The 26,964-nt window shown below is 41.6% G+C and overlaps 1 protein-coding gene across 2 annotated transcripts in view; it reads right to left on the bottom strand.

Annotated features, from left to right (window-relative positions):
* Positions 1-26,964, bottom strand: part of MACROD1 (mono-ADP ribosylhydrolase 1) — a 912,057-nt gene that overhangs the window by 16,135 nt on the left and 868,958 nt on the right. For both annotated transcript variants that reach the window (XM_073659510.1, XM_073659509.1), the window contains exons 5-9: positions 10,763-10,879; positions 9,915-10,036; positions 2,937-2,967; positions 2,776-2,849; positions 272-353 (exon numbers count right to left, since the gene is read on the bottom strand). In XM_073659510.1, the coding sequence (XP_073515611.1) occupies positions 272-353; positions 2,776-2,849; positions 2,937-2,967; positions 9,915-10,036; positions 10,763-10,879 (426 nt within the window). The remainder of the gene's footprint in view (positions 1-271; positions 354-2,775; positions 2,850-2,936; positions 2,968-9,914; positions 10,037-10,762; positions 10,880-26,964) is intronic.

The following is a 26,964-nucleotide window of genomic DNA, read 5'->3' as shown; positions in this document are numbered from 1 at the left end:
ACAGCTAGTGCTCCGAGCCTGCACAAAGCTACATAGAAGTATCACCGGCAATTGCCTGGAGCAAACTGAGAGTTTTTAACTCACATGCAAGGGTGTGTCAAACAGCAGCAGGAGGGAGGTCGCCGCCGGGTCTTAAAGGGAGAAGGATTAAGAAGGTGTCTGCAATGCCAAGCACAGTGACCTTCTACAGCTGGATCCAGAGTGACTGTCTATTACACCTGACACACCCGTGATAGGTACTGTAACTCCTAGAAATCTTCTATTTACTCACCAAAGGGAAAATATTCCGGTAGTTTCTTGAAATAAATCTCTTCATCTTTTTCCAGGAAGACACAGATTATAATACGGTCAAACTAAGGATCAAAACAGAGACTTTAGTGTATATTTGAATACTGGCATAATGTAGACACAAACTGAAAAAAAGAGGGTGATTTAGAGGACAAAAAGATGGGAATGTACGCAACAAAGTAGCTGAGGCCCAAGAGGGACAAAGATTACTGTTGCACTGATCAAGAGGCTTCTGCAAGGAGGTCTGAGTGGACATCAAAGAGTTGGGAACATAAAGAGGGAGCTGAAATTAGATATGTAAATCAAGGCTGAATAATGCATATGATGGGGGCTAGATCAAGAAATGTGTTCCTCAAACTTCTATTAATTCATTAAGGCATCTACAATTTTTTGTGTTAAAGAATATAAATATTTCAGATTTCTTTCTGATCTGGTAATATAATTTCTAAAAGTTATGGCTAAAGTTAGAATAATAGGTGCATACAAACAAGAAAAAAATGTGATTTAATACATATAATAATGTGTTAAAGGGTGGTTTCCTCTTGAAAAAAAATCTGTTTAGATATCCTTTAAATATAAATGTATAGGACTTAACACTTGTGTTATTAAAGGGAATCTGTCACCATGATTTTGCTGTTCTGACAGCAGCATGATGTAGGGGCAGAGACACTGATTCCAGCGATCACTTACATTGCTGGTTACTGCAGTTGTGATACAATCACTGTTTTCTCTGTTGCAGATCTAGCAGAGCTCGGAATGCTGAGCTCTGTATATCCCCACCCACAACACTGATTGGCAGCTTTCTGCCTATGCACAGTGTACACAGAAAGTTGCCAATCAGTGGTGGGGGGCGTGGTTGGACTACCTGGCAGCAGGCTTACAAGTCCTCTAGTAATAATCTCCTGCTGATAAAAAAAAAAAAATTATAAAAACTACAACAAGCAGAACAGTAAATGACACATCGCTGAAATCAGGTTCTCTGACCCTACATTATGTCGCTCGCAGGTTTGATGGCAAAAGCTTTGTGACAGACTCCCTTTCAGAGATAAGCTATACAGCAGCAACCTGGTTCATATAAAAATACTCTAGAAATTTTTTATTGACTTTTATGCTGCTGATCTAGCAGTTCTCTAAATGCTGAGCTGTGTATAACCCTGCCCCCACCACTGATAGGCAGCTATCTGTGTACACTGTGCATAGGCAGAAAGTTGCCAATCAGTGGGGGATGTGTGGTTGGACTACATGGCAGAAGACCAAGTAGTCCTCTAGTGATAATCTCCTGTTAATGAAACATCGATTTTATAAAAAAAAAAAAAAGCTACACTAAGCAGCCCAGTAAGTGTCACATCGCTGGAATCAGGGTCTCTGCCTCTAGATAATGCTGCTCTCAGATTAGGTAGCAAAAACCTGGTGACAGATTTCCTTTTAGAGTCTCATTCTGAAGATATCAGTGTCAGTCCTGGCAGCTCCACTCCTTGACAAGGGCTTCCTGTGTCAGCACATGACCATTGATATTTGTGATGGAGGTTGGCTAGGTTGATTTTTTAATAGCCAAATTGGCCAGAGAAGGGGGCTGGCTTAGCAATTAAAATGAGTCACTCAAATCCCTTTATAGATAGCACTGATGATGTGATAACAAAGAGCTCTCCTATCTTGAACCCAAGTCAAGAATGGAGCTGCCAGGACCCAGGACAGATCCTTATATCTTCAGATCAGGATTCTCTTGAAAAAAATATGATAAGATGTGTTGAAATATAAATATATAGAATTTTACACTAGTATTATCAAGAAATCGCTCTCCTCTATGGCCAACAGAAGAGGATCCTCAGCAGATGAACCCGTGCGTATCTCAGAATTTCTTAATTTTACAATCTCTTTAATGTAACCTATTCACATAAGAAGGTAGTAATAAGGGTAAGGAGCGCTGCAAACTTCAGAAATCTCCGAAACCAGCTGTGTATCACAGATGAAGAAATATACAGTATAATCAATTAACAGGATAACATACAATTCTTCTCCGAAACCCACTGAGCTCCATCATGATCAGTTCTTCCTTCGTTTTACCTGAACTATAACTCTAAGTACTATCCATGCAAAAACAATCGGAGATAATCAGTAAAGAAGAAACATGATAAAATGTTATAACGTCATCTACTGAAGAACCTATTCTCATCTGATTATTATTATTTGTATGATTATGTAGATCACAAAGTAACAGCCTGAAAAATGAGAATTAGGAAGGTTTTATTTTGCTACAATGTCTTCCTATTCTAATATTTCTTTGTGCAAACAGATGACTTTGAGAGCCATCCGTGTACTAAATTATCAGGACTCTCGTCTTATTTGGGCCATCCTTTATTTGAACTTCCTTCCTTTATAACCATGTCTCCCCCTGAGAGTGTTTATCACTGCCGTTCTCTTGTCTATTCCATCTATTTACCACTTTTCCTCTTTTTTTGTGTATTTTTGTCTCGCCATGGTTCTCACCTTCTCTTTTTTCTCCTCCAGATAGCTCCTAATAGATCCCAATGCCACTTCGGCAGCCTCCTCAGCAGGGTACCCTGTGGAAACAACAGTTTTACTGTAAGAAAGTATTGAAAAAAATAAATAATAGCAGATACAACAAAACATAAATAAACAATACTTACCAAAGACGCCAGTTGAAATGCATGGGAATGCCTATAAAACACATATGATGTTAGCATAAAAATTAATTATGAATTCAGCATTATGTATTCTAGCATATTTCACAGATCTAACCCTGCAGGCCTACACGTTTTCTCCAAATAACCATTCTCCTTACAGATGTCCAACCAATGGTATTTTACATGGTTCTTATCAACATATGTCCAGGTTAGATTTTTTTCATATCATCAGATTACACGCTCCGGATCAGCTAGTAGGTAGTATTGCGGTTGAATTACATGTCTTTTCTGCACTGTGGTAATCAAAGGACACCTATTGGGGGTACTTAAATACAACACTGAGATAAATGGACGTCAAAAGCTTTGATTGGAAGCCTGCAGTAATCCAGAGCAGACAACCACCCTGCGTCCAAACAGTTGTGTGCAGATGAATGCCCCCATGGGACTTCTGCCAAGAATCAAAAGACAATTGCAAAATGTATCAAGTATTTGTTACTGCAGAAAAAGGTGAATCGTCTAAAGAAAATCATGCATACACGCATAAAACATACTCGCCAACGTTAGATGGTCGGCATCTGGAATAATGGTAGACCAGTGGAGCATGCTACATTAAATTTTCTGCTGTAGCTATGCCCGATTTTTAAGACAGAGCCACCACCGTCAGTTCCTGGCCATCCTCTGCTCCGGTATGCTTTGGTCTATGCCTCCCTGACATCTTGGGACAGAAAGCATTTTCCAGAATCACTGGATTTCTAAAGTTATCAGGCGTTATTAAAGGGGCCAGGGAGATTTGTTACTCTTTGAGAAGGTTTCCTCCTTTTCCAAGAAGGTCTCAGACAACCAGGAAGCCCTGGCAAGTATCACATAAAATTGTCTAAATTATTTCTGTTTTTACATGTAACGTTTCATGCACATGTGGGCCATTAGGCCATGTTCACACTTTCAGAATTTGGTCAGTATTTTATATCGGTATTTGTAAGCAAAATCAGAAATGGAACAATCAGAGGAAAAGTATAATAGAAATACGTCACCACTTCTGTATTTATCACCCACTCCTGGTTTTAGCTTACAAATACTGATGTAAAATACTGACCAAATACTGAACGTGGCCTTATGGTAACTTGCTGCAACAGATACATTTGCAATCAAGGCAAATCCAGGGACCCAGTAAATTAGTTAAAAAAAAAAAAAGGGTCCTCAATCTCATGTGAAGTGGTATCTACCTATTTACTGTTCTGTTCAGTTGTGGAAGAAATAAAAATGCACAGTTTTTTTGTTGCATAAAATGAGGTGTGCAGAATATATAAATCCAATGTAATGTGTATGAGAAAGGGGAAGGATTAGGACATGTGATTAATCTGCGAGCTAGACATTGTATGAAAGGAGCACACAGCATGCTCAGATAATTCGCTCCACACGTGCTTCTAATTGCATACTGATTGCAGGAAGCATAAGGGCTCGTTCAGTTCACAATCAGTCCATGTGTGCCACGGACTGCACACGGATCTATTAGGCTGTGTGCTCACTATGCGTTTTTTAAGCGTTTCCGCAGCGCAATTCCGCTGCAGAAACGCTTAAATAACGCATGGTAGAAGGCCTGCCATGTCCCCCAATGATAATCCGCATATGCTGTGCACATGCTGCGGAAATTTCCGCTGTGGATTATCATTGCAGAAAAATCCGCAGCACTACCAATTATTTTGCGGAAGCGCTGCGTTTTCGCCGCCATTGACTTGCATTGGAACGCATGGAATCCGCATCACTGCATCTGTACATGCGGATATCATGCGTTTCAATGTTCGGATGGCACCCGAGTTTGGAGAAGAGGAGACTCTCCTCTGGACCCGGGTACCATAGAACCTGTAAAAAAAAAGAATAAAATAAAAAATAAATATTATACTCACCTTCTGATGGCCCCCAGTGTCCTTGTCTCGGCTTGCCGGCAGCTCGCGGTAGACTAAAAGGATCTGCGGTGACGTCATTCAGTCATGTGAGGGGTCACGCGACCGCTGACGTCGGCAGGTCCTTTAGTCTACCGCGAGCTGCCGACAAGCCAAGACAGGGACACCGGGGGCCATCAGAAGGTAAGTATATATTTATTTTTTATTTTTTACCATTCTTTCGGTCACACTATATAAATCCATGCCATTTACATGGATGTACAGTACAGACCAAAAGTTTGGACACACCATCTCATTTAAAGATTTTTCTGTTTTTTCATGACTATGAAATTTGTACATTCACACTGAAGGCATCAAAACTATGAATTAACACATGTGGAATTATATACTTAACAAAAAATTTGGAAACAACTGAAAATATGTCTTATATTCTAGGTTCTTCAAAGTAGCCACCTTTTGCTTTGATGACTGCTTTGCACACTCTTGGCATTCTCTTGATGAGCTTCAAGAGGTAGTCACCGGAAATGGTTTTCACTTCACAGGTGTGCCCTGTCTGGTTTAATAAGTGGGATTTCTTGCCTTATAAATGGGGTTGGGACCATCAGTTGTGCTGTGCAGAAGTCTGGTGGATACACAGCTGATAGTCTTACTTAATAGACTGTTAGCTACTTTTTTCTTGCCATAATACAAATTCTAAGTAAAGAAAAATGAGTGGCCATCATTACTTTAAGAATTGAAGGTCAGTCAGTGCGAAAAATTGGGAAAACTTTGAAAGTGTCCCCAAGTGCAGTTGCAAAAACTATCAAGCGCTACAAAGAAACTGGCTCACATGAGGACCGCCCCAGGAAAGGAAGACCAAGAGTCACCTCTGCTTCTGAGGATAAGTTTATCCGAATCACCAGCCTCAGAAATCTCAGGTTAACAGCAGCTCAGATTAGAGACCAGGTCAATGCCACACAGAGTTCTAGCAGCAGACATATCTCTACAACAACTGTTAAGAGGAGACTTTGTGCAGCAGGCCTTCGTGGTAAAATAGCTGGTAGGAAACCACTGTTAAGGACAGGAAACAAGCAGAAGAGACTTGCTTGGGCTAAAGAACACAAGGAATGGACATTGGACCAGTGGAAATCTGTGCTTTGGTCTGATGAGTCCAAATTTGAGATCTTTGGTTCCAACCACCGTGTCTTTGTGCAATGCATTAAAGGTGAACAGATGGACTCTACATGCCTGGTTCCCACCAAGCAGCATTGAGGAAGTGGTGTGATGGTGTGGGGGTGCTTTGCTAGTGAAACTATTGGGGATTTATTCAAAATTGAAGGCATACTGAACCAGCATGGCTACCACAGCATCTTGCAGCGGCATGCTATTCCATCCGGTTTGCGTTTAGTTGGACCATCATTTATTTTTCAACAGGACAATGACCTCAAACACACCTCCAGGCTGTGTAAGGGCTATTTGACCAAGAAGGAGAGTGATGGGGTGCTACGCCTGATGACCTGGCCTCCACAGTCACCAGACCTGAACCCGATCGAGATGGTTTGGGGTGAGCTGGACTGCAGAGTGAAGGCAAAAGGGCCAACAAGTGCTAAGCATCTCTGGAAACTCCTTCAAGATTGTTGGAAGACCATTTCCGGTGACTACCTCTTGAAGCTTATCAAGAGAATGCCAAGAGTGTGCAAAGCAGTCATCAAAGCAAAAGGTGGCTACTTTGAAGAACGTAGAATATAAGACATATTTTCAGTTGTTTCACACTTTTTTGTTAAGTATATAATTCCACATGTGTTAATTCATAGTTTTGATGCCTTCAGTGTGAATGTACAATTTTCATAGTCATGAAAATGCAGAAAAATCTTTAAATGAGAAGGTGTGTCCAAACTTTGGGTCTGTACTGTATATAGTGTGACCAAGTTGTCAAGCACTTTCCAAATGATGCTAAAATCGCTTGGAAAGCGCTTGATAACCCGCATGCGGAAATGCATGTGAAGAACGCTTCACATCCGCATGTCCCTGGCAGGAAAACGCATGTAAAATCCGCATGTACAATCCGCATGCGTTTTTTCTGCCAGGGAGATGCAGAAACGCTCAGGAAAAAATCCGGAGCATTTCTGCATCGTGGGCACATAGCCTTATAGCCAGTGTGTCTGGCAGATTGTCCACATAGACCATTGGAAAAAAAATTGCAGAATGCACTACTTTGGTCCATTTCCCGAACTAGAATAATACATGCAATATAAAGGCGAGTAGTCTGTTTTTTTCAGTATGTCCATCTGAACCCTTCTTTTTCCCACTTCAGGTTTTCAAAACCTGAAGAAAATATAGCGCACATCACTTCTTCTTTGAAGCAACTCCTGTTGAAATCTGCTTCAATCTAAGCACTGTTCAATCAAAAGGCTGCAGAAAAAAAAAACTTTTCCAAAAGGCTTAAAAAATTCATCAACATCATTTCAGAAAACTAAAAAAAAATGCTCCAAAAACTCCCCAAAGTGGGTGAGTTACCTAAAACGGTTTCCACTAGAAAACTTTGTCCGCCTCAAATAATTTGTGTGCACATAGCCTTAGACTAGTGGAGCTTGTTCATACGATCAATTTATGGTTTGTGTTTATCTTTGTTTTTGCTAAAACTTGGACTGTACCCCAGCAGGGAAGATAGCAATAACCTAAAATGCATATAGATCAAGTCATATATAACTGTTAATAAGTAATGATTATGGCAGCACATTGAATAGTGAGGTATAGGGGCTTATTTAAAATATAGGGGCATATTATAAAATAACAATTAACAACCTCGGACTAAAAGGCTATGAATGGCTCACCTATAATCAATCATATTAAGATCAAACATATTAATCAGAGATAGGTATAATACAGGGGCCAATTAACTAACAGAGAAATTTACACATTTCTTATGGCAGCCAGCCATTTATTTATAACAGAACATATAGTTACTAGATCAAAGCCCAGTCATTGGAGGAACAGAACTACCTGATGACTTAAGATATCACAAGACTTTCGGAAGTAATTACCGTAATATTCATTCACTATCTCTTCATTAATCTGAAATCTTTAAAAATTATGACACCTGGTGCGCCTCTTTTGGAGAATAATTAATATTTCTTTGAATGTATTTTATAGTTATTATATATGTAGATACAATCAACCTAGAAAGATAAGGAACTTTGCAAATATATTGCATGAGTTTGATTTTTACTAATCTGGAGTTACATCTTGCATTATGGTCCAGATCGGTGTTAACAATTTCAATGTCTTTATAGATTAAATCTCACTGAATTCCTGTTAGATTAAAAGGAATATGTCAACAGAAAATTAATTGTTTAAATAAAGTTTTTTATGTTAAACATTAGTGTTGAGCGAGTGTGCTCGTTTAATCCTTTAAACGAACATGCTCGGGTGCTCGCCGAGTAGTTTCGGCATGCTCGGCATCTATGTTTGAGCTGCTGCGGCTGCATGTGTCGCGGCTGTTAGACAGCTGCAGCACATGCAGGGATAGCCTAACAAACAGGCAATCCATGCATGTGTCATAGCTGTCTAACAGCCGTGACACTTGCAGCCACGGCGGCTCAAACATAGATGCCAAGCACACCGAAACTACTCGGCGAGCATCCGAGCGTGCTCGTTTAAAAAGTTAAATGAGCACACTCGTTCAACACTATTACACATGTATTTTTTATATGTTGATAATGTTGTTTTACTTTCTATCTGTAATAAAAAAAAATATCCTAAAATCTTGCAATTTTCAGTCTGGCTACTAAGCCTAATATTAACCAAGCCATTTACCCCCAGTTCCTAACCAGGCACATCGTTTTTTGTTTTGTACACTTGTTATAAGGAGTGGTAACTTTTTTTCCCTTTTTGGATATTCAAATGATTTTGCATCATTTTTTCATGCCTACTTTTTCAGGATGTCAGTTGTATGATACATGACATCTGCTGCTTAACGTACATAAAAGTATGACACTTTTTGTTGCTCTAGTGTGTACAGGTACATACTAAGAATAGCCATCTCCATACATAACTAACAAATAAAGTTGCACTCTGTAACGCTATAGCATGCAAACAGGGAATATATGAAATTTGAATTGCATTACTCTATAAAATAGAAAAAATGAAGATATTTAGCACATAATTTGGCCAATTCATGCATGTCCAGCAGGCACGGCAAGGCGACCTTCTTTGCTGGGAACCTATCCTAATGTGATTCCTCTCCTGGGCAGGATCCTACCTACTCATATAAATGCAGGCTTCACACCAGGAGAGGAATCACATTAGGATAGGTTCCCAGCATAGAAGGTTGCCTTACCGTGGCTGCAGGGCATGCATGAATTGGCCAAATTATGTGCTAAGTATCTTCATTTTTTCCTATTTTCTAGAGCAGTAATGCAATTCAAATTTCATATATTTAATGTTTATATGCTATAGCGTTACAGAGGTCAACTTTATTGGTATAAATGTGTATAATGGAGTGGGAGGGAGTTAGGTATTCATGGAGGACTGGCACTCTATCCGTTATATCTATACTAAGCAGCATTTTGTGATTTCAAGTCCTCAAAGTACTGACTGTTCCAACTTTCCCACTCCTGTTGATCAAGAAGAAGATTATACATAAGGGCAGCTCAGTTATTAGTATTGTTGCTTTGCAGCGCTGGGGTCCTGGGTTCAAATCCCACCAAGGACAACAACTGCAAGGAGTTTGTATGTTCTCCCCGTGTTTGTGTGGGTTTCCTCCCACACTCCAAAGTCACACTGATAGGGAATACAGATTGTGATCAGTGACAATGTCTACAAAGCACTGTGGAATATGATGACACTATATAAGCAGATGTAATAAACAAAACTCTATGTGACAATAGCGATTAAAATATAAGTATCATAAATAATATATGTTGGTGTATCACTTTGCATCATTTACTCATATCAAATAGGTGGATGAAATATTAATTCTGTAGAGATAAAAATATTTCAATCGAACATGCTAGTAGTCATATAAAAAAAAGGAGAATAAATGCAAATTTTACACCTAGGGACTAATGAAAGTGAACGGCTGTTGACGCCTGTCTCTCACCACGGTGCGCAGCTTGTTCTCAGACGCCAGGTACATGCTGTTATTGTAGCAATTCATCAGCTCCTCCTTCTGGCTGGGACTTGGATTACCCTGTGCCACGGGCCCCACTGTGTGAATGACATCTAAGGAGAATGAGCCACAAAATTACCTTTTAGCAGAAAAACAATGCAGCATATGTAGTAAGTGACGTGCTGCTCCTCTAGGTGGAAGGTACAGAACCCGTGATATGTGTGCTCTTGTCGGTGCATGTCATGTCTCCATGGTACTACATCTATAAGGTACTCACACAGTCCTCATACTGTGCTTTTAGCAAGTGCAGCCCTATGTAGGATCATAGCCATGGGCATAATTTGATATAATTTATTTGAGTAGGGGGCACTTGACTTAGAAGCATTGACGAATATTGCTCCATACCAGTATTTGTGAAAGCAAAAAGCTAAGGTTTCAAGACTGTGCTTCTTGCTGAGATGACTCAAAAACAATAGTTTATAGTTGGCATAAAACATTAGTAACAAGGTATAAATTACAATCAGATAGACAATTCGTCAAACAAGTGTCCTATATGACTTTATGAAAAAAAAAAATACTAAGTGGCTCAGTGGTTTGCAGTGTTGGGCTCCCACCAAGGACAACATCTGCAAGGAATTTGTATGTTCTCCCCATGTTTGCATGAGTTTTCTCCGGATCCTCCGGTTTTCTTCCACACTCCTTGTACTGATAGGGAATGTAGATTGTGAGCACCCATGGGGACAGTGTCTGTAAAGCGTTGCAGAATATGATGGCACTATATAAGTAAGCATAATAAATAAATCTAAATCTAAAAAAAAATAGTTCAAGTCCACACTCACACTTGGCAGGCAAAAGGTAGCCACAGGTCATTTTTGCTTGTCCAGTCTCACACCCTCCCAAAGAGCTGCATTCTAGTTTCAGGAGTGAGCCTGCTGCCCGATGTATGCATCCATCCACTAAAAGAAAAAAAAAAAAAAAAGGTACAATTTGTGAGCAATTCTGGAGAAAAGAGAGAGAGGAATATAAAAGCAATGGTAGATGCAGAACAATAGCAATCAGCATCCAGTTTATATAAGAACAGAGAGAGAAGTGCAGCACCATGGAGAGCTACCAGCATGCTCCATCTGTGGAAGTAGGTATATTATGCAGATCTCTAAGGAGACTAGAAAAGGCTGGGTGTTTTATAAAGTAATCCCCCTGTATTCTCAGGCTTCACTTCATTAATATATGTCAGGCTGATAATCTACTATATAAAACACTAGCTTAACATCACCCTGTAATTCTTGTCCTTCTAACCTTTATAAATGTGCTTCTTGCTGTCAATATTATAAGTCATCTATCTCTTACTGTTCTAATCTCCCACCTACCCTCCCTTCTCTGTGTGATGAATCCTCTCTCACGCTCTCTGTCATGTTATAGCTCCTCTCCCATTCTCTGTTGTGTTCTCTCCCCCTGTGGGACACAATTAAATATCATCTCATGAATTGGTTCTAATCTGGTAACTTGTAATTTAGCTGGAAATCAAATCAACAACGTACATGGAGCAGCCGACCTCCATATATGCAGATTTAAAGGATCAGATCGGAGAAAAATGATTATCTTCCGTGTCGATGCAAAAATGAGAACTGAAAATGACAAAAGCTACAAAAAATGGCAATTGTGAATGACAGAGTAACAATGAAATGATGATGCTCTGTAACCTTGAGGTATCAAGTGACATCACTGGCCTTTATATCTTGCTTTTCACAAACATTAAAGCACAAACGCACACTAATGACTTGTAGCATTGTGTCTTTCTGCAACACATGGAGTAGTTGACACACTGTGTTTTATCTATCTATATCGTATATACAGTGGGGAAAAAAAGTATTTAGTCAGGCACCAATTGTGCAAGTTCTCCCACTTAAAAAGATGAGAGAGACCTGTAATTGACATCATATGTAGACCTCAACTATGAGAGACAAAATGAGAAAACAAATCCTGAAAATCACATTGTCTGATTTGGAAAGAATTTTTTTTCAAATTTTGGTGGAAAATAAGTATTTGGTCAATTACAAAAGTTCATCTCAATACTTTGTTATACACTGCTCAAAAAAATAAAGGGAACACTTAAACATCAGAATATAACTCCAAGTAAATCAATCTTCTGTGAAATCTACCTGTCCAGTTATGAAGCAACACTGATTGTGAATCAATTTCTCTTGCTGTTCTGCAAATGGAACATACAACGGGTAGAAATGATAGGCAATTAGCAAGATACCCCCTATAAAGGAGTGGTTCTGCAGGTGGTAACCACAGACCATTTCTCTGTTCTCATCCTTTTTGGCTCTTGTTTTGGTCACTTTTTCATTTTGCCATTGCTCTCACCCCTAGAGGTACAGTAGCATGAGGCGGTGTCTACAGTTCAACCCACAGAAGTTGCTCAGGTAGTGCAGTTCACCAGGATGGCACATCAATGCGAGCTGTGGCAAGAAGGGTAGCTGTGTCTGTCAGCACAGTGTCCAGAGCATGGAGCAGATACCAGGAGATGTGGAGGGAGCCATAGGAGGGCAACAACCCAGCAGCAGGACCGCTACCTCCGCCTTTGTGCAAGGAGGAACAGGAGGAGCACTGCCAGAACCCTGCAAAATGACCTCCAGCAGGCCACAAATGTGCATGTGTCTGCACAAACGGTCAGAAACCAACTCCATGAGGGTGGTATGAGAGCCCGACATTCACAGATGGGGGTTGTGCTCACAGCCCAACACCGTGCAGGACGCTTGGCATTTGCCACAGAACACCAGGATTGGAAAAGTTGCCACTGGCACCCTGTGCTCTTCACAGATGAAAGCAGGTTAACACTGAGCACATGTGACAGACGTGACAAAGTCTGGAAACGCCGTGGAGAGCGATCTACTGCCTGCAACATCCTTCAGCATGATCGGTTTGGCAGTGGGTCAGTAATGGTGTGGGGTGGAATTTCTTTGGAGGGCCGCACAGCCCTCCATGTGCTCGCCAGAGGTAGCCTGACTGCCATTAGGTACCGAGATGAGATCCTCAGACTCCTTGTGAGACCATATGCTGGTGCGGTTGGCCCTGGGTTCCTCCTAATGCAGGACAATGCCAGACCTCATGTGGCTGGAGTGTGTCAGCAGTTCCTGCAAGATGAAGGCATTAAAGCTATGAACTGGCCCGTCCGTTCCCCAGACCTGAATCCGATTGAGCACATCTGGGACATCATGTCTCGCTCCATCCACCAACGTCACGTTGCACCACAGACTGTCCAGGAGTTGGCGGATGCGTTAGTCCAGGTCTGGGAGGAGATCCCACAGCAGACCATCCGCAACCTCATCAGGAGCATGTCCAGGCGTTGTAGGGAGGTCATACAGGCACGTGGAGGCCACACACAATACTGAGCCTCATTTTGACTTGTTTTAAGGACATTACATCAAAGTTGGATCAGCCTGTAGTGTGTTTTTCCACTTTAATTTTGGGGGTGACTCCAAATCCAGACCTCCATTGGTTAATAAATTTGATTTCCATTGATAATTTTTGTGTGATTTTGTTGTCAGCACATTCAACTTTGTACAGAACAAAGTATTCAATGAGAATATTTCATTCAGATCTAGGATGTGTTATTTGAGTGTTCCCTTTATTTTTTTGAGCAGTGTATATAAATACCTATGGGCAGGGGTCCTGGGTTCAAATCCCACCAAGGACGACATCTGCAAGGAGTTTGTATGTTCTCCCCGTGTTTGCGTGGGTTTCCTCCCGGTTCTCCAGTTTCCTCCCACACTGCAAAGACATACTGATAGCGAATGTAGATTGTCAGCCCCAATGGGGACAGTGCCCATAATGTCTGTAAAGCGCTGTGGAATTAATGGCGCTGTATAAGTGAGTAAAATAAATAAAGAACTATGTAGATATATATCTATATATGGGTTCTGCTATTATCTCAATAATTTTAGCAAAAAATAAATTGAAATAAATAAAAATACCCTAAATATAGATTAAAAGAACCAAGTTACAATCTGCCATCATTGAATTTCCAACATCTTCATCATCAACATTAACATCTCCAACGTATATGTGCAAATTTTCCAATCTCTGAATTGCATTTCATATTATATTAGTCCTGGCATAAAAATATATTTCAATTGTATATTGTGCAAACACATACCAGAAAGTTTTTATTCTATAAATATATAGCCAGTTTTATACAGTATGTGTTTTTTAATAACTCCAGAATAAAAAGATGTGCATAAGCTATGCAGCTATGCTTTTTAGAACAACAATTATGTTTAAAGAGGACATGTCACTAGGTTAAAAGTGGACAATTTTGCTATTCTTTTATTCCTGCTTTCATCTGAGTATAATGTGTTTTTTTTTCTTTTACTCCACCATATGGTTCCAAAGATATGGGCCCTTTTACTGCAAATTTGTATGGTCTTTACAAGTAGGTGTGGCTATCAGGGTCCTCAGGGGCGTGTCTTTAGCCTACTCTGCACTATTACCCTGTGACCCATGCCCCCTTGCTAATCACAAAAAAATAGCACCAAAGGAAAAGGCCCATATCTCTGGAATTGTAAGTTGGATTTTAAAACTAAAAAAAGTAGAATACTCGGGAGCAGTGGAAATAAAATAAGAGCAAAAACTGGGCACTTTTGACCTGGTGACAGGTTCTCGTTAAAGGATTGTTCCATATAGAATATTATAGTATATTGACAGGATGTGCCATAATGTTCAATAATTGCAAGTCCCACCAGTGGAACCCACATCTGTCAAGATTGAGGCCCCTTCACATAGAAACGGAAAGACCTTTGCACATGCACTGCTCTGTCCTTTCATGTCTATCAGAGATACATGTAGGTTTTTCTTAATGGTATCTGAAATAAAAAGTCCTATAAAAATATAGCTACAAGAACAGGAGTTAACTAATCTACACAATACTTTGGCTGGTAATGATCTTTATGGGGGAGGCTCCTGCGGCAACCAGATGTCTTGTAGCCAGACAAGGGATTGAGAGAAGTAAGAGGGGCAAAGGCTGACCTTTTGGGATACAGACAGAATTTTTTTCTAAAGGGGAATTTCCAGAAAAACAATGTAATCTCTAATCCCTTAACAGCAGAGGCGTAGCTGGGGGTTCAGCTCGGGGGAGGAGGGGGAAACATCTGAGTGGGTCCCTAACCTGTAACCGTGTGTACAACTATGGCGGTGAACCCTGATCATGGGTATAGAGGAACCTCAGCAGATGACTGCGCTGTTACTGAAAATAAATCTCTACACAAAGACCAACACTGATATTACTGCCATATGGTGACATATAGTGATAGATGCCAGTCCTGCAGACCATACAAGTAATTACAGTTATACATAGCAACTTACAGCTGACGTTTTTTCTGATGGAGTCTTTCATTTTCCCGTTTTTTTCCATCTGGCCCAGACCGACATGACAACTTCTTCCAGCCAGGACTCGTCTTCAGAAATTACAACGAAAACACATTTGACTTCTGACATTTCCAGCCCTGTCCCCATCTATCCCCAACCTGCACAAACTCCTCATCCTGCTGATACCCCAATACTGAGCCGCTGCTGCTGTATGTAACCCTATTACTTCACCTGCTGTGTAATACAATAACAGTGCTCCTCTCACTGCTCCGGATAATAATGCCCAACACTGTGTACCTTACAAAGTAATAATGCCTCATTTGTGCCCTCTAGATGATAAAATTTCTCCCTTGAAAAGATTAATGCACTGTACAAATACCTTAGAAAAGTGTCCACATTTTGCCCCTTTGAAGGTTGCGATACTCTGAGTGCCCCTATAACAATAATGCTTCTTAAATGCCCACTTAACATTTAATAATGTACACTGGGTCCCCAAATATACAGCTCCTCTATATACAGTATAGTGGACCCATAGCCCCATTATACAGAGTATGATGTCCCCACAGCTCCCCTATATACAGTATTGTGGACCCATAGCTCCCATATGCACAGAGCGACTGTCAGTACATGAATGCAGCACCAGAGCCACTATTGGTAAATGAATGCAGTGCCAGAGCCACTGTCGGTAGATGAATACAGCACTAGAACCACACTTTTCCTCCTCTGCATACTGCTCACTAGATACTGTGCCTTCACATTAACTATCCTCATATACAATAAAAGTCCCTATAACCTTCGGCTCTATAAGGCACTTACCTTTCCTACTTCGACAGCAGGGTGACAGTCACAGTAGGGAACCAGCGGTAGAAAGGTGACCGCCTCAGCCGGGTAACAACCTGTTATCAGTTATGGATTGGTACATTTGTACACGACCAGGACCATGGTCAGTATATGAATCCATTACCAGATCCACTGTCAGCAGATGAATCCAACTTCTCCATATTGTCCCCAAAGCTCTAATTTCTCCATACTGTCCCCCCACGCTCCTATCTCTACATACTGTGCCCCCACTTCCCCATATTGGCCCCAAAGCTCTAACCTCTCCATATCCTGCCATGCTCCCATCTTTACATACTGTTCCCCCACTTCTCCATACTGTGCCCTCGCTTCTTCATATTGTCCCCCAGGCTGTCACCTCTCCATAATGTCCCCCCCACGCTCCTATCTATACATACTGTGCCCCCACTTCTCCATATTGTCCCCAAAGCTCTAACCTCTCCATATCCTGCCATGCTCCCATCTTTATATACTGTTCCCCCACTACTCCATACTGTGTACTGTGCCCTCATTTCTCCATATTGTCCCCCACATTCACCTCTCTATACTGTCCCCCCACGCTCCCATCTCTACATACTGTTCCCCTTTTCTCCATACAATTCCCTCACACTCCCACTTCTCCATATGGTCCCCGCTTGCTCCAAATTCTCTACCCTGTTTCCCCATTTTTCCATATTGTCCTCTATGCTCCCACCTCTTCATACTATCCTCCCACTTCTTCATATTGTATACTCACTACTCCATATGGTCCACTCATGCTCCCATTTCCCAATGCGGTCCCCCCACCTTTCTATAATGTCCCCCACTTCTCCATATTGTCCCCCACTTCTCCATACAATCCTCCATAGTCTCACTTCTCCAGATGGTCCTCAGACGCTCCCAATTCTCCACCTGTTCCCCCATTTTGTCCCCTACGCTCCCACCTCTCCATACTGTCCCGTCACTTCTTCATATTGAACACCCATTTCTCCATATGGTCCACCAACACTCCCATTTCTCCATAATGTCCCCCATGTTCCCTCCTCTCCATACTGTCCCAACACTTCTCCATCTGGTCCACCCACCCCCACACTGCTCCCTCTTACAATTTTCCACACTGCCCCATAACATGCAATCAAGAGATGTCCTTTTTCCTTTGCCGCTCTGCGGCTTAGTGATCACAGCAGCAGAGCAGAGTAATGAAGTCAGCAGTGTGCGACCTCTTCACTCCACTGCACTTCGGGGTGGGAGATGACCAGCGCTCCCCTCCTTCCAGTGTTACTCAGAGGTATTCACGTCTAAGAGACGTGAATACCTCTGAGCACAGGGAAAAGGGAGCACTGTACAGCCCTGGCTTTGTGTAAGTATATCGGCATAGCATAGTTCCGGGTGGGCCCCTACTGAGCATGGGGCCCGGGCGAGTGCACCTTCTGCCCCCCGGTAGCTACCTACTGCTTAGCAGTATATATATATATATATATATATATATATATATATAGTGTAATGTGCATGTGGTTAAATACTTATGGATTGATGTCTTCTCCCATTTTCGGCACCATTCTGAGCCTCTTCTGAATCATTTGACAGCAATTCAGATTACCTGGCTCACATGGCAACTTCTAGGTGGACCTGTAATTACTTTCTCAATTTCCCAATGTAAGTCTATGAGACTCACATAGATTTAAATTCAGAAAGCAATCTACAATCCACATATAGGGCTAATAAGCAGAATAGCAGACACGTGGTTCAGAAGAGATGAGAATGTCACTGGGAATCAGAGAAGATGGCAATTGGTAAGTGCAGATCTAGCAGAGCTCTGAATGGTGAGTCCCGTATAACACCGCCCACAACACTGATTGGCAGCTTTCTGTGTACACTGTACATTGACAGAAAGCTGCTACTCAGTGGTGGGAGTGTGGTTATATAGCAGCTAACTAGGAGGCACGCGATACCTAGTACTTTCATGATAATCTCCTGATGATAAAACACTGATTTTATAAAAAACAGCAGCACACAGCCTAATAAGTGACACATCCCTAGAATCAAAATCTCAGCCCCTACATCATACTGCTCTCAGATTACAAAACAAAAACCTGCTGACATGTTACTTTAAAAAAAGAAAATTAAACGCATACTCACCAAAATAAATACCATTATTAACAATGATTGTAGTTTTTAATACATATTTTGTTAATCATGAATCCTGATTTAAAGGATTTGTTCTTCAAAGACAGCCCTTTGGAAAACATAATGGTTAGCAAATTACCTTTTTCTGTAGCCACCGGTGATTAGCTGTTAACATGAAGTAACACCTCACCAGGTCACACATTTCTCCTGCCAACCATGTTATCCATTAACAGGCTGGATAGACCAGAGTGAAAGCCACTCTCTGTTGGTGTCTCTCCACACCTGCTCACAGAGGAGGGGGGCTTCAGCAGGTAAACTCATTTATGATGTTCATAAGCTCCAAAAAAATCATGAAAGCTCCTTTGTCTAATAAATTCTAAGAATAATATAATGATGCTCATTGCTGTACTGTTTAAAATCATAAAGTACACTTAAATACTTCAGAGGACATATGATGTACAACTAGACTGAATGCTATATACTTTTTGGTATACCCACTGTGTTTTAGAGGGAGCCAGGCTGTTGGTACAAATGTATTAAACTTGGTGGTCCTGCCCAAAAGCATCAAACTTTTGGCAACTAATTATCTACTTAATAGTAGAAGTTCCAATTCACTCCTGCCCAAAATTGCCAGACATTTGTATAATTGGAGACAAACCTGTCAACCTACGCATATCAATCTTTATTGCCAATATATTTTATTAATGACTATATTAGGTGCTACCAAATGGAAGCGCACAAATTTACAATGGTGATTTTGGGAATGAATGAAATCATGCTTTGTGAAAAGAAAAGTTAAATACAATTAGAGAGGATGAAGTGGAATGATTAAAAAAAAAATCTCCGTAGCTGCCCTCTTCCCACATTTCAGACTTCCAGTATTATATGCCAATTTAAAGTAGCATGCCAGTATTTTTTTTTAAGATTATCTACCCCTTTAGCTTTAGCTATTACGTACACAGTAAATTTAGCAAATTTTTACTGATTGATGCCTTCTTCCTTTACCATCGCCATTCTGGTTCTCTTTGCAACTACAGATGAGGGGCAAACTCCCGAAACAGGTGTCTGCAAATGGAGTTTGTTCTGGCATCTTATCCTAAGTCATGTGGCAAGGCTTGTAAAAGGGTCGATATTGACTTTTAGGATTGTTACATATTCCAGAACTGCAACCTCCCTGGATTGCCCTGGGCCAAGAAATATCTGAAGACAAATTTTTCAAAGGTTTTATGGACTGACGAAATAAGAGCGACTCTTGACGGACCAGATGGATGGGCCCTTGGCTGCATTAGTAACGGGCACAGCCCTCCACTTCCACTCTGACACCAGCAACTTGGCGGTGGAGTAATGCTATAGGCTGGTATTAGTAAAGATGAGCTAGTTAGACTTTTTCGGGTTGAAGACGGACTCTAAATCAACTCCCAAACCTACTGCCAGTTTTTAGACACTTTCTTCAAGCAGTGGTACAGGAAAAAGTCTGCATCTTTCAAGAAAACCACGATTTTCCTGCCGGAAAATGCTCCATCACAGCATCGAAGTCTCCACTGCTCGCCTGCCAGTAAAGGCCTTAAAGATAAAAGAATTATGACATAGCCTCTTCCTCATCTGAACAACTCTACAGAGAAATTGTGGGTCCTTCTTAAACGGGAAGGAAAACAGTCACCTCTCTGAACAGTAGATATAGTAGTACATCTACTGTGTCACAGGATAGGATCCTACTTTGGCATCTACTGACCAGAAGTGCCATGCTTTTCCTTATCATTGGCGATGTCTCTCTGATCAGTGTCTGGGAGGCTGCGGTTGATGCTGCCCAAAAAGTTGATCGTTAACAGATTAAGAAACTGACAGACTGCTTGGATGGAGTTTATGACTGTTATTGAAAAGAAGGGAGGCTATATTGGTGACTGATATATATATATATATATATATATATATATATATATATATATTAGTTTTTGTATGTCAGAAATGTAATGAAAATTAACAATTGTGATGGGAAGATTTAAATTTTTAATTTAGTTGCATAATAACTTTGCACACTAATAGTTGCCCGATAATTCTGCAGAGAAAGATATTCTCCGAAGAAAGACAAAACCTCACTTTTTTACTTTCTTAAATATTCAGGTTTATTAACCTTTTGGATTGACCTGCAGCACTGGAGTTGTTCAATAATAGAATAAAAATTAATAATCAAAAATACAAATTGTCTAATAATTATGCATACCGTGTATGGTTAAAGGGGTTAGATAAAAAAAAAAGCACCAAAGTGCTAGTTTAAAAGTTATAGTCCATATAACAGAGGCGGTTGATCCAGCACTTCCAATAAAACATATATTTTTATTCAGAAAATTTCATCCATAATATATAATTCCATAAGAAATCCACAAAAACATATGGAAAAGTGTGTCAACTGAGGAAATAGCCCCAAGGGAGATACATTCAGGGTATTGGTTGACGCGTTAATAATAATAATAATAATAATAATTTTTATTTTTATAGCGCCAACATATTCCGCAGCACATTACAATTTTAGGGGGGACTTTTACGATCAATACAGAATAAGTATATCTCATATCAAAAGGAGTGAGGGCCCTGCTCGCAAGCTTACAGTCTATGAGGAAATGGGGGAGACACAAAAGGAAAAATGTACATATATTATATAATGCAGCCTTGATATACTAAATAGGATAAATAATACATGGACTGGTCGCCAGCCAGTATGTGTACAGTCCTGACAGAGGCTATTAAGTACATGGTTGGTATGAACCTGAATTTGAAGAAGATTTTAATATGGGGGAAAACTGGGACGGACAGATAGTGTGTGGAGGCGATACGCCAGTCTAAAGAAATGGGTTTTTAGGGTCCGCTTGAAACTGTGGATATTGGGAATTAATCGAACTGTCCTGGGTAGTGCATTCCAAAGAATTGGCGCAGCACCCGAGAAATCTTGGAGACGGGAATGGGAAGTTCGGATTATAGACGATTTTTGTTTTAAGTCATTGGCAGAACGGAGGGCACGTGTAGGGTGGTAGACTGAGACAAGGGAGGAGATGTAGGGGGGTGCTGAAGCATGGAGCGCTTTGTGGGTAAGAGTGATAAGTTTAAATTGAACTCTATATTGGATGGGCAACCAATGCAATGAATGGCACAGGGAAGAGGCATCGGTGTAGCGGTTGGCGACGAATATGATCCTGGCAAATGCGTTAAGGACGGATTTTAGAGGGGAGAGTTTAGTAAGAGGAAGACAGATTAGTAGAGAGTTGCAATAGTCGAGACGAGAATGAATAAGAGCGACAGTAAGAGTTTTTGCCGAGTCAAAGGTGAGAAACATCCTGATTCTTGAGATGTTTTTGAGGTGTAGATGACATGAACGAGCGAGTGATTTGATGTGAGGACTGAAGGAAAGATCTGAATCAAAAATGACCCCAAGACAGCGGGCTTGTTGCTGGGGAGTGATGGTTGAGCCACAAACGGAAATGGCAATATCGGGCACAGGTAGGTTAGTGGAGGGAGGAAATACGAGTAATTCAGTTTTTGACAGATTCAGTTTTAGACGGAGGGAGGACATAATGTTAGACACAGCAGAAAGACAATCACTGGTCTTTTGTAGTAATGCAGGGGTGATGTCCGGAGCAGAGGTGTATAATTGGGTGTCATCAGGATAGAGATGGTACTGAAAACCGAATCTGCTGATTGTTTGTCCGATAGGAGCGGTGTATAAGGAGAAAAGAAGGGGGCCTAGGACTGATCCTTGAGGAACCCCAACAGTAAGGGGAAGGAGAGAGGAGGAGGAGCCGGCAAAAGACACAGAGAAGGAGCGGTCAGAGAGATAGGAGGAGAACCAGGAGAGAGCAGTGTCCTTGAGGCCAATAGTGCGGAGCATAGAGAGGAGGAGCTGGTGATCCACAGTGTCGAATGCTGCAGAGAGATCCAGGAGAATCAGCAGGGAGTAGTGACCATTAGATTTAGCTGTTAGTAGATCATTAGAGACTTTAGTGAGGGCAGTTTCAGTAGAATGTAAAGAGCGAAAACCAGATTGTAAAGGGTCAAGAAGAGAGTTGTCTGAGAGATAGCGGATTAGAAGGGAATGGACCAGGCGTTCCAGGAGTTTAGAGATAAAGGGAAGATTGGAAACAGGTCTGTAGTTGGCCGTGCAGTTCAGGTCAAGGGATGGTTTTTTAAGTAATGGATGTATGCTGGCATGTTTAAAAAAAGAGGGAAAGATACCAGATGAGAAGGAGAGGTTGAAAATTTTAGCTAGGTGAGTGGTGACAGCTGGAGAAAGGGACTGAAGGAGATGTGAGGGAATAGGGTCACTGGTGCAGGTGGTAGGGCGGGAAGATGCAAGGAGCCTGATCACTTCATCCTCCGTGACTGGTTCGAAGTCAGAAAGTGAGCAAGATACAATGTGACAGGGGAGAGCATGCATAACGTTTGGGGATTGGGAGAAAATTTCCTGTCGGATATGGTCAATTTTTTTTTAAAATAATTGGCCAGATCGTCAGCACTGAGGTCGGTCATCGGGGCCTGTGCCGTTTGATTGAGGAGAGAATGAAACGTGTCAAAGAGGCGTTTAGGATTATTGGAAAGTGAGATTATGAGGTTGTTAAAGTAGGTTTGTTTGGAGAGGTGAAGCGCAGAGTTATATGATTTCAGCATGAATTTATAATGGAGGAAATCTTCGGGCAGATTAGATTTTCTCCACAGCCGTTCAGCGCACCTGGAGCACTGCTGGAGAAGACGTGTTTGAGGCGTGTGCCAGGGTTGTCGCCGTCTATGCCGAATTCTTCTTTGCGTAGGAGGTGCGGCTTCATCCAGGGCGCATAGCATTATTTCGTTATAATGCTTCAATGCAGAGTCGGGACATGAGAGGGAGGAGATTGGGGCCAATGATGATTGCAACTTTTTCATAAATTTCTGGGTGTTAATGGCACGTATGTTTCTATAAGTGTGGAAAATGGGGGTGTCTTGAATAGAGTCACAGTTCTTGACAGAGAATGAAAGAAGATTATGGTCAGAGAGTGGAAGGGGAGAGTTAGTAAAGTCATGTACTGAGCAAAGCCGGGAGAAGATCAGGTCCAATGTGTTCCCGTCTTCTTGTGTAGGAGAATTAGCAAGCTGTGAAAGGCCGAAGGAGGAGGTTAGCGATAAAAGATGAGCGGCAGATGGGGAAAAGGGATCGCTAATTGGGATGTTAAAATCTCCCATGATTATCGTGGGGATGTCGCAGGATAGAAAATTTGGAAGCCAGGCAGCAATGTGATCCAGGATCTGACGAGAGGGACCTGGAGGGCGATAGACAACCGCCGCTCGCAGGGAGAAGGGCCGGTAGAGTCTGACTGTGTGGGTCTCAAAAGAAGGGAAGATAAGGGAGGGTACTGGAGGGATAACCTGAAACGTACATTTTGTTGAAAGAAGCAGACCAACCCCTCCACCTGATCTGTTGTCAGGTCTCGGAGTATGAGAGAAGTGTAGGCCACCATAGGAGAGAGCTGCAGCGGCAGTGGTGTCCGACTGCTGGATCCAGGTTTCGGTGAGAGCCAGTAGGTTGAGGGAATTAGAGAGGAAAAAGTCATGAATGTAAGAGAGTTTATGACATGCTGAGCGCGCCTTCCAAAGGGCACAGTTCAATGAGACAGACGATATGCAGGGAATATTAATGAGATTAGCAGGGTTTCTGGATGTAACAGGGAAAAAGTTAGTGTTATTATTACTGGAGGGTCCTGGATTAGGAGAAATATCACCTGCGACTAAGAGAAGGAAGATACAGAGAGTAAGCAGATGGTTGAGTGATTTGTGAGAGTGTTTCCTGTGTTGTAAGGTGGGAATGACTGGATCTGTGTGGTATAACATTGTGAAGAGAGCATGACAGCTGTACATAGGAGAAGAGAGGAGAGAGGGGTTAATATGGATGAAGTGTGCAGAATTTGTGGGAGAACGGTGAATGTGGATGATTGTAGCAACCAGAATATAAATGGCACAAATACAAATGGTGAATACTGTTTGCAAAACAGATGACCTGGAAGCAAGGTTGTTTAATTGTCTTGCACGTCTTACCTGTCTCCTGCCCTGTCCAAATGCCATATCTAACTGCTGAGACACTGATAAATTATGGCACTTCGATAAAGTATGCATAAATGCTATATGCATAAATGCCCCCGCATAAATGCTGTCCCTTGACTATGTCTCAATATATAGGGACGTATCTGCTTAGATCTACACAGATTTAGCTCGTTAGCAGTCAATCAACTACAGTAGCTTAAAACAACAGGAGACCATAAAACTGCAGAAAAAAAAACAGACTGGCAACTCAACATGGATCATAAACTGTTAAAGTAAGTGTGATGACCTTAAAGTATCATGGATTAAACAACATAGAGGAGTAAGAAATATATACCAGTGAGTAGCTGCAGAGCATTGCAAGTAACATGGAGATCAATGTTACTTGCAATGTTTTTATTCTGTTTGAGCTTTATTCCCTTAGCAGGTTATGAATAAGAAGTATCACTTCGAAACGCGTCAACCAATATCCTGAATGTATCTTCTTTAGGACTATTTCCTCAGATGACACACTTTTCCATATGTTTTTGTATATTTCTTATGGAATTATATATCTTTTATGGATGAAATTTTCTCAATAAAAATATACGTTTTTTTTGGAAGTGCTGGATCAACCGCCTCTGTTATATGGACTATTCCCTTTGGAACTTGGATCCTGCATCTGTGAATTGGTGAGCTGATTGCCTATAATTTTTCTTTAAAAGTTATAACGTGAGAAGACTCATATTTACATATTCCTGTTCTACGATACTATAAGAATGACGGTATACTGCTATTTTTGATATCTTTGTACACTTGACCCTGAAACTGAAGTGCTATTTGACACATACATTTATATATACATGCACATCAGTTCTATGTTATATGGTCAGTAGTGTTGAGCGATACCTTCCGATATCAGGAAATATCGTATCGGATTGGATCGGGCCGATACCCAAAAAGTATCGGATATCGCCGATTCCGATACCGGAAACCAATGCAAGTCAATGGGACACAAATATCGGAATGAAAATAAACCCTTTCTTTCCTTGTAGGTTAATTCTACATGAAGTAAAACAACTAAGAATAATGTAGAATGACATGAAAAGCCGGCAATTCATCAGCGCATACACCGGTACCCGACAATTTACAACAGAAAGAATAGAGCATCACACATAGATTAGGTAGATAGAACCATGTCAGTCACATATATATGAAGTACAGTGACAGTGTTGCTTACAGAACTTGTCATTTAGTGTAAAGGATTTATTTAAAAAAATATTAGTGTTTTCGTGCACCGTCTCTTTAAAAAAGCCGGCCGGCAATTCAGCATCTGTACCCGACAATTTAGAATAGAAGGAATAGAGAATCACACATAGATTACATAGATAGAAACATGTCAGTCACATATATATGAAGTACAGTGACAGTGTTGATTACTGTACTTGTCATTTAGTGTTAAAATAAAGGATTTATTTAAAAAAAAATTGGCGTGGGGTTCCCCTTAATTTTAGGCTCTAGCGGAGGTTAAGCAGACAGCTGGGTCAAATGTTTGAAGCCTGGGAAGGGGGTAATACCCACGGAGCTTCCCAGGCTACTAATATCAGCCCCCAGCTGAATACCTAGCCTTTACTAGCTATTAAAATGGGGGAACCCCCCCAAAAAAATAACGTGGGGTCCCCCCTAATTTAATAGCTAGCAAAGGCTAGGCAGACAGCTGGGGGCTGATTTTAATAGCCCAGGAAGGGTGCCATGAATATTGGCCCCCTCCCAGGCTAGAAACACCAGCCGTCAGCCGCCCCAGAAATGGCGCATACATAGGATGCGCCAATTCTGGCACTTAGCCTCGCTCTTCCCACTGCCCTGTAGCGGTGGCAGTGGGGTAATAGGGCTGGGGTTGATGTCAGCTTATAATGCCAGCTGACATCAAGCCCAGATTAGTAATGGAGAGGCGTCTATAAGACACCCCCATTACTAACCCCATAGTCAAAGTTAAAAGAAAACACAAACACTCAGAATAAAGTCCTTTAATTGAAATAAACACACAATTCTTTATTGTTCTAAATTAAACCATACTTACAGTCACGCCCATTCCAGCTGAAGCCAACGATCTCCTGCAATAAAAGAAAAATAATAAAGCAACCTCATCCTTACCTTTCCATGGCTCCCACGACAGCTTCAGCTCTGCTACATCGAGATGACAGGCTGGACCGCAGCAGAACGCTGCCATCCAGCCTGTCATCCCGCAGACACTGAGAAGCGCAGGCATGCTTGCGCTCCTCAGTGTCTGGCTGTGACGGCATCCAGATGAGCCGAGGTCATGTCCAATGAACTCAGCTCACTTCATGTACGTCACTGATGTGGCACCCCAGGGGTCTGGTTTCCACAGTAATGCAATGTTATGTCTGAGAGCAGGTGGGAGGTCTCTTGGTCAGGAATCCTATGCATGCCACACCTCCTGCCCAGTCCTGGGAGGGGAAGGACTTCCCCTATATAAACCTGGGGCTGAGGCAGGGTTAGGGAGTTCAGAGGGAGAGTTCAGCCAGGAGGGCTGACAGGGAGCTGTGGCTCCGGCTGGGCCCAGCTCCTGGGCCATGCCAGAAGTAGAGAAGAGAAGCAGCATAGGAAGAAACAACAGGAGCTCTGTGGGAGCAGTGTTACAAAGAGTCAGGGGCTGGCAACTGCAGAGCTCGCC

This window comes from Phyllobates terribilis, unplaced genomic scaffold (genome assembly GCF_046119375.1).
Source record: "Phyllobates terribilis strain yellow unplaced genomic scaffold, ASM4611937v1 Scaffold_13__5_contigs__length_258822181, whole genome shotgun sequence".
Taxonomy (NCBI): domain Eukaryota; kingdom Metazoa; phylum Chordata; class Amphibia; order Anura; family Dendrobatidae; genus Phyllobates; species Phyllobates terribilis.
Note: the sequence above shows the minus strand (reverse complement) of the source record. Positions and strands in the feature narration are given on the sequence as shown.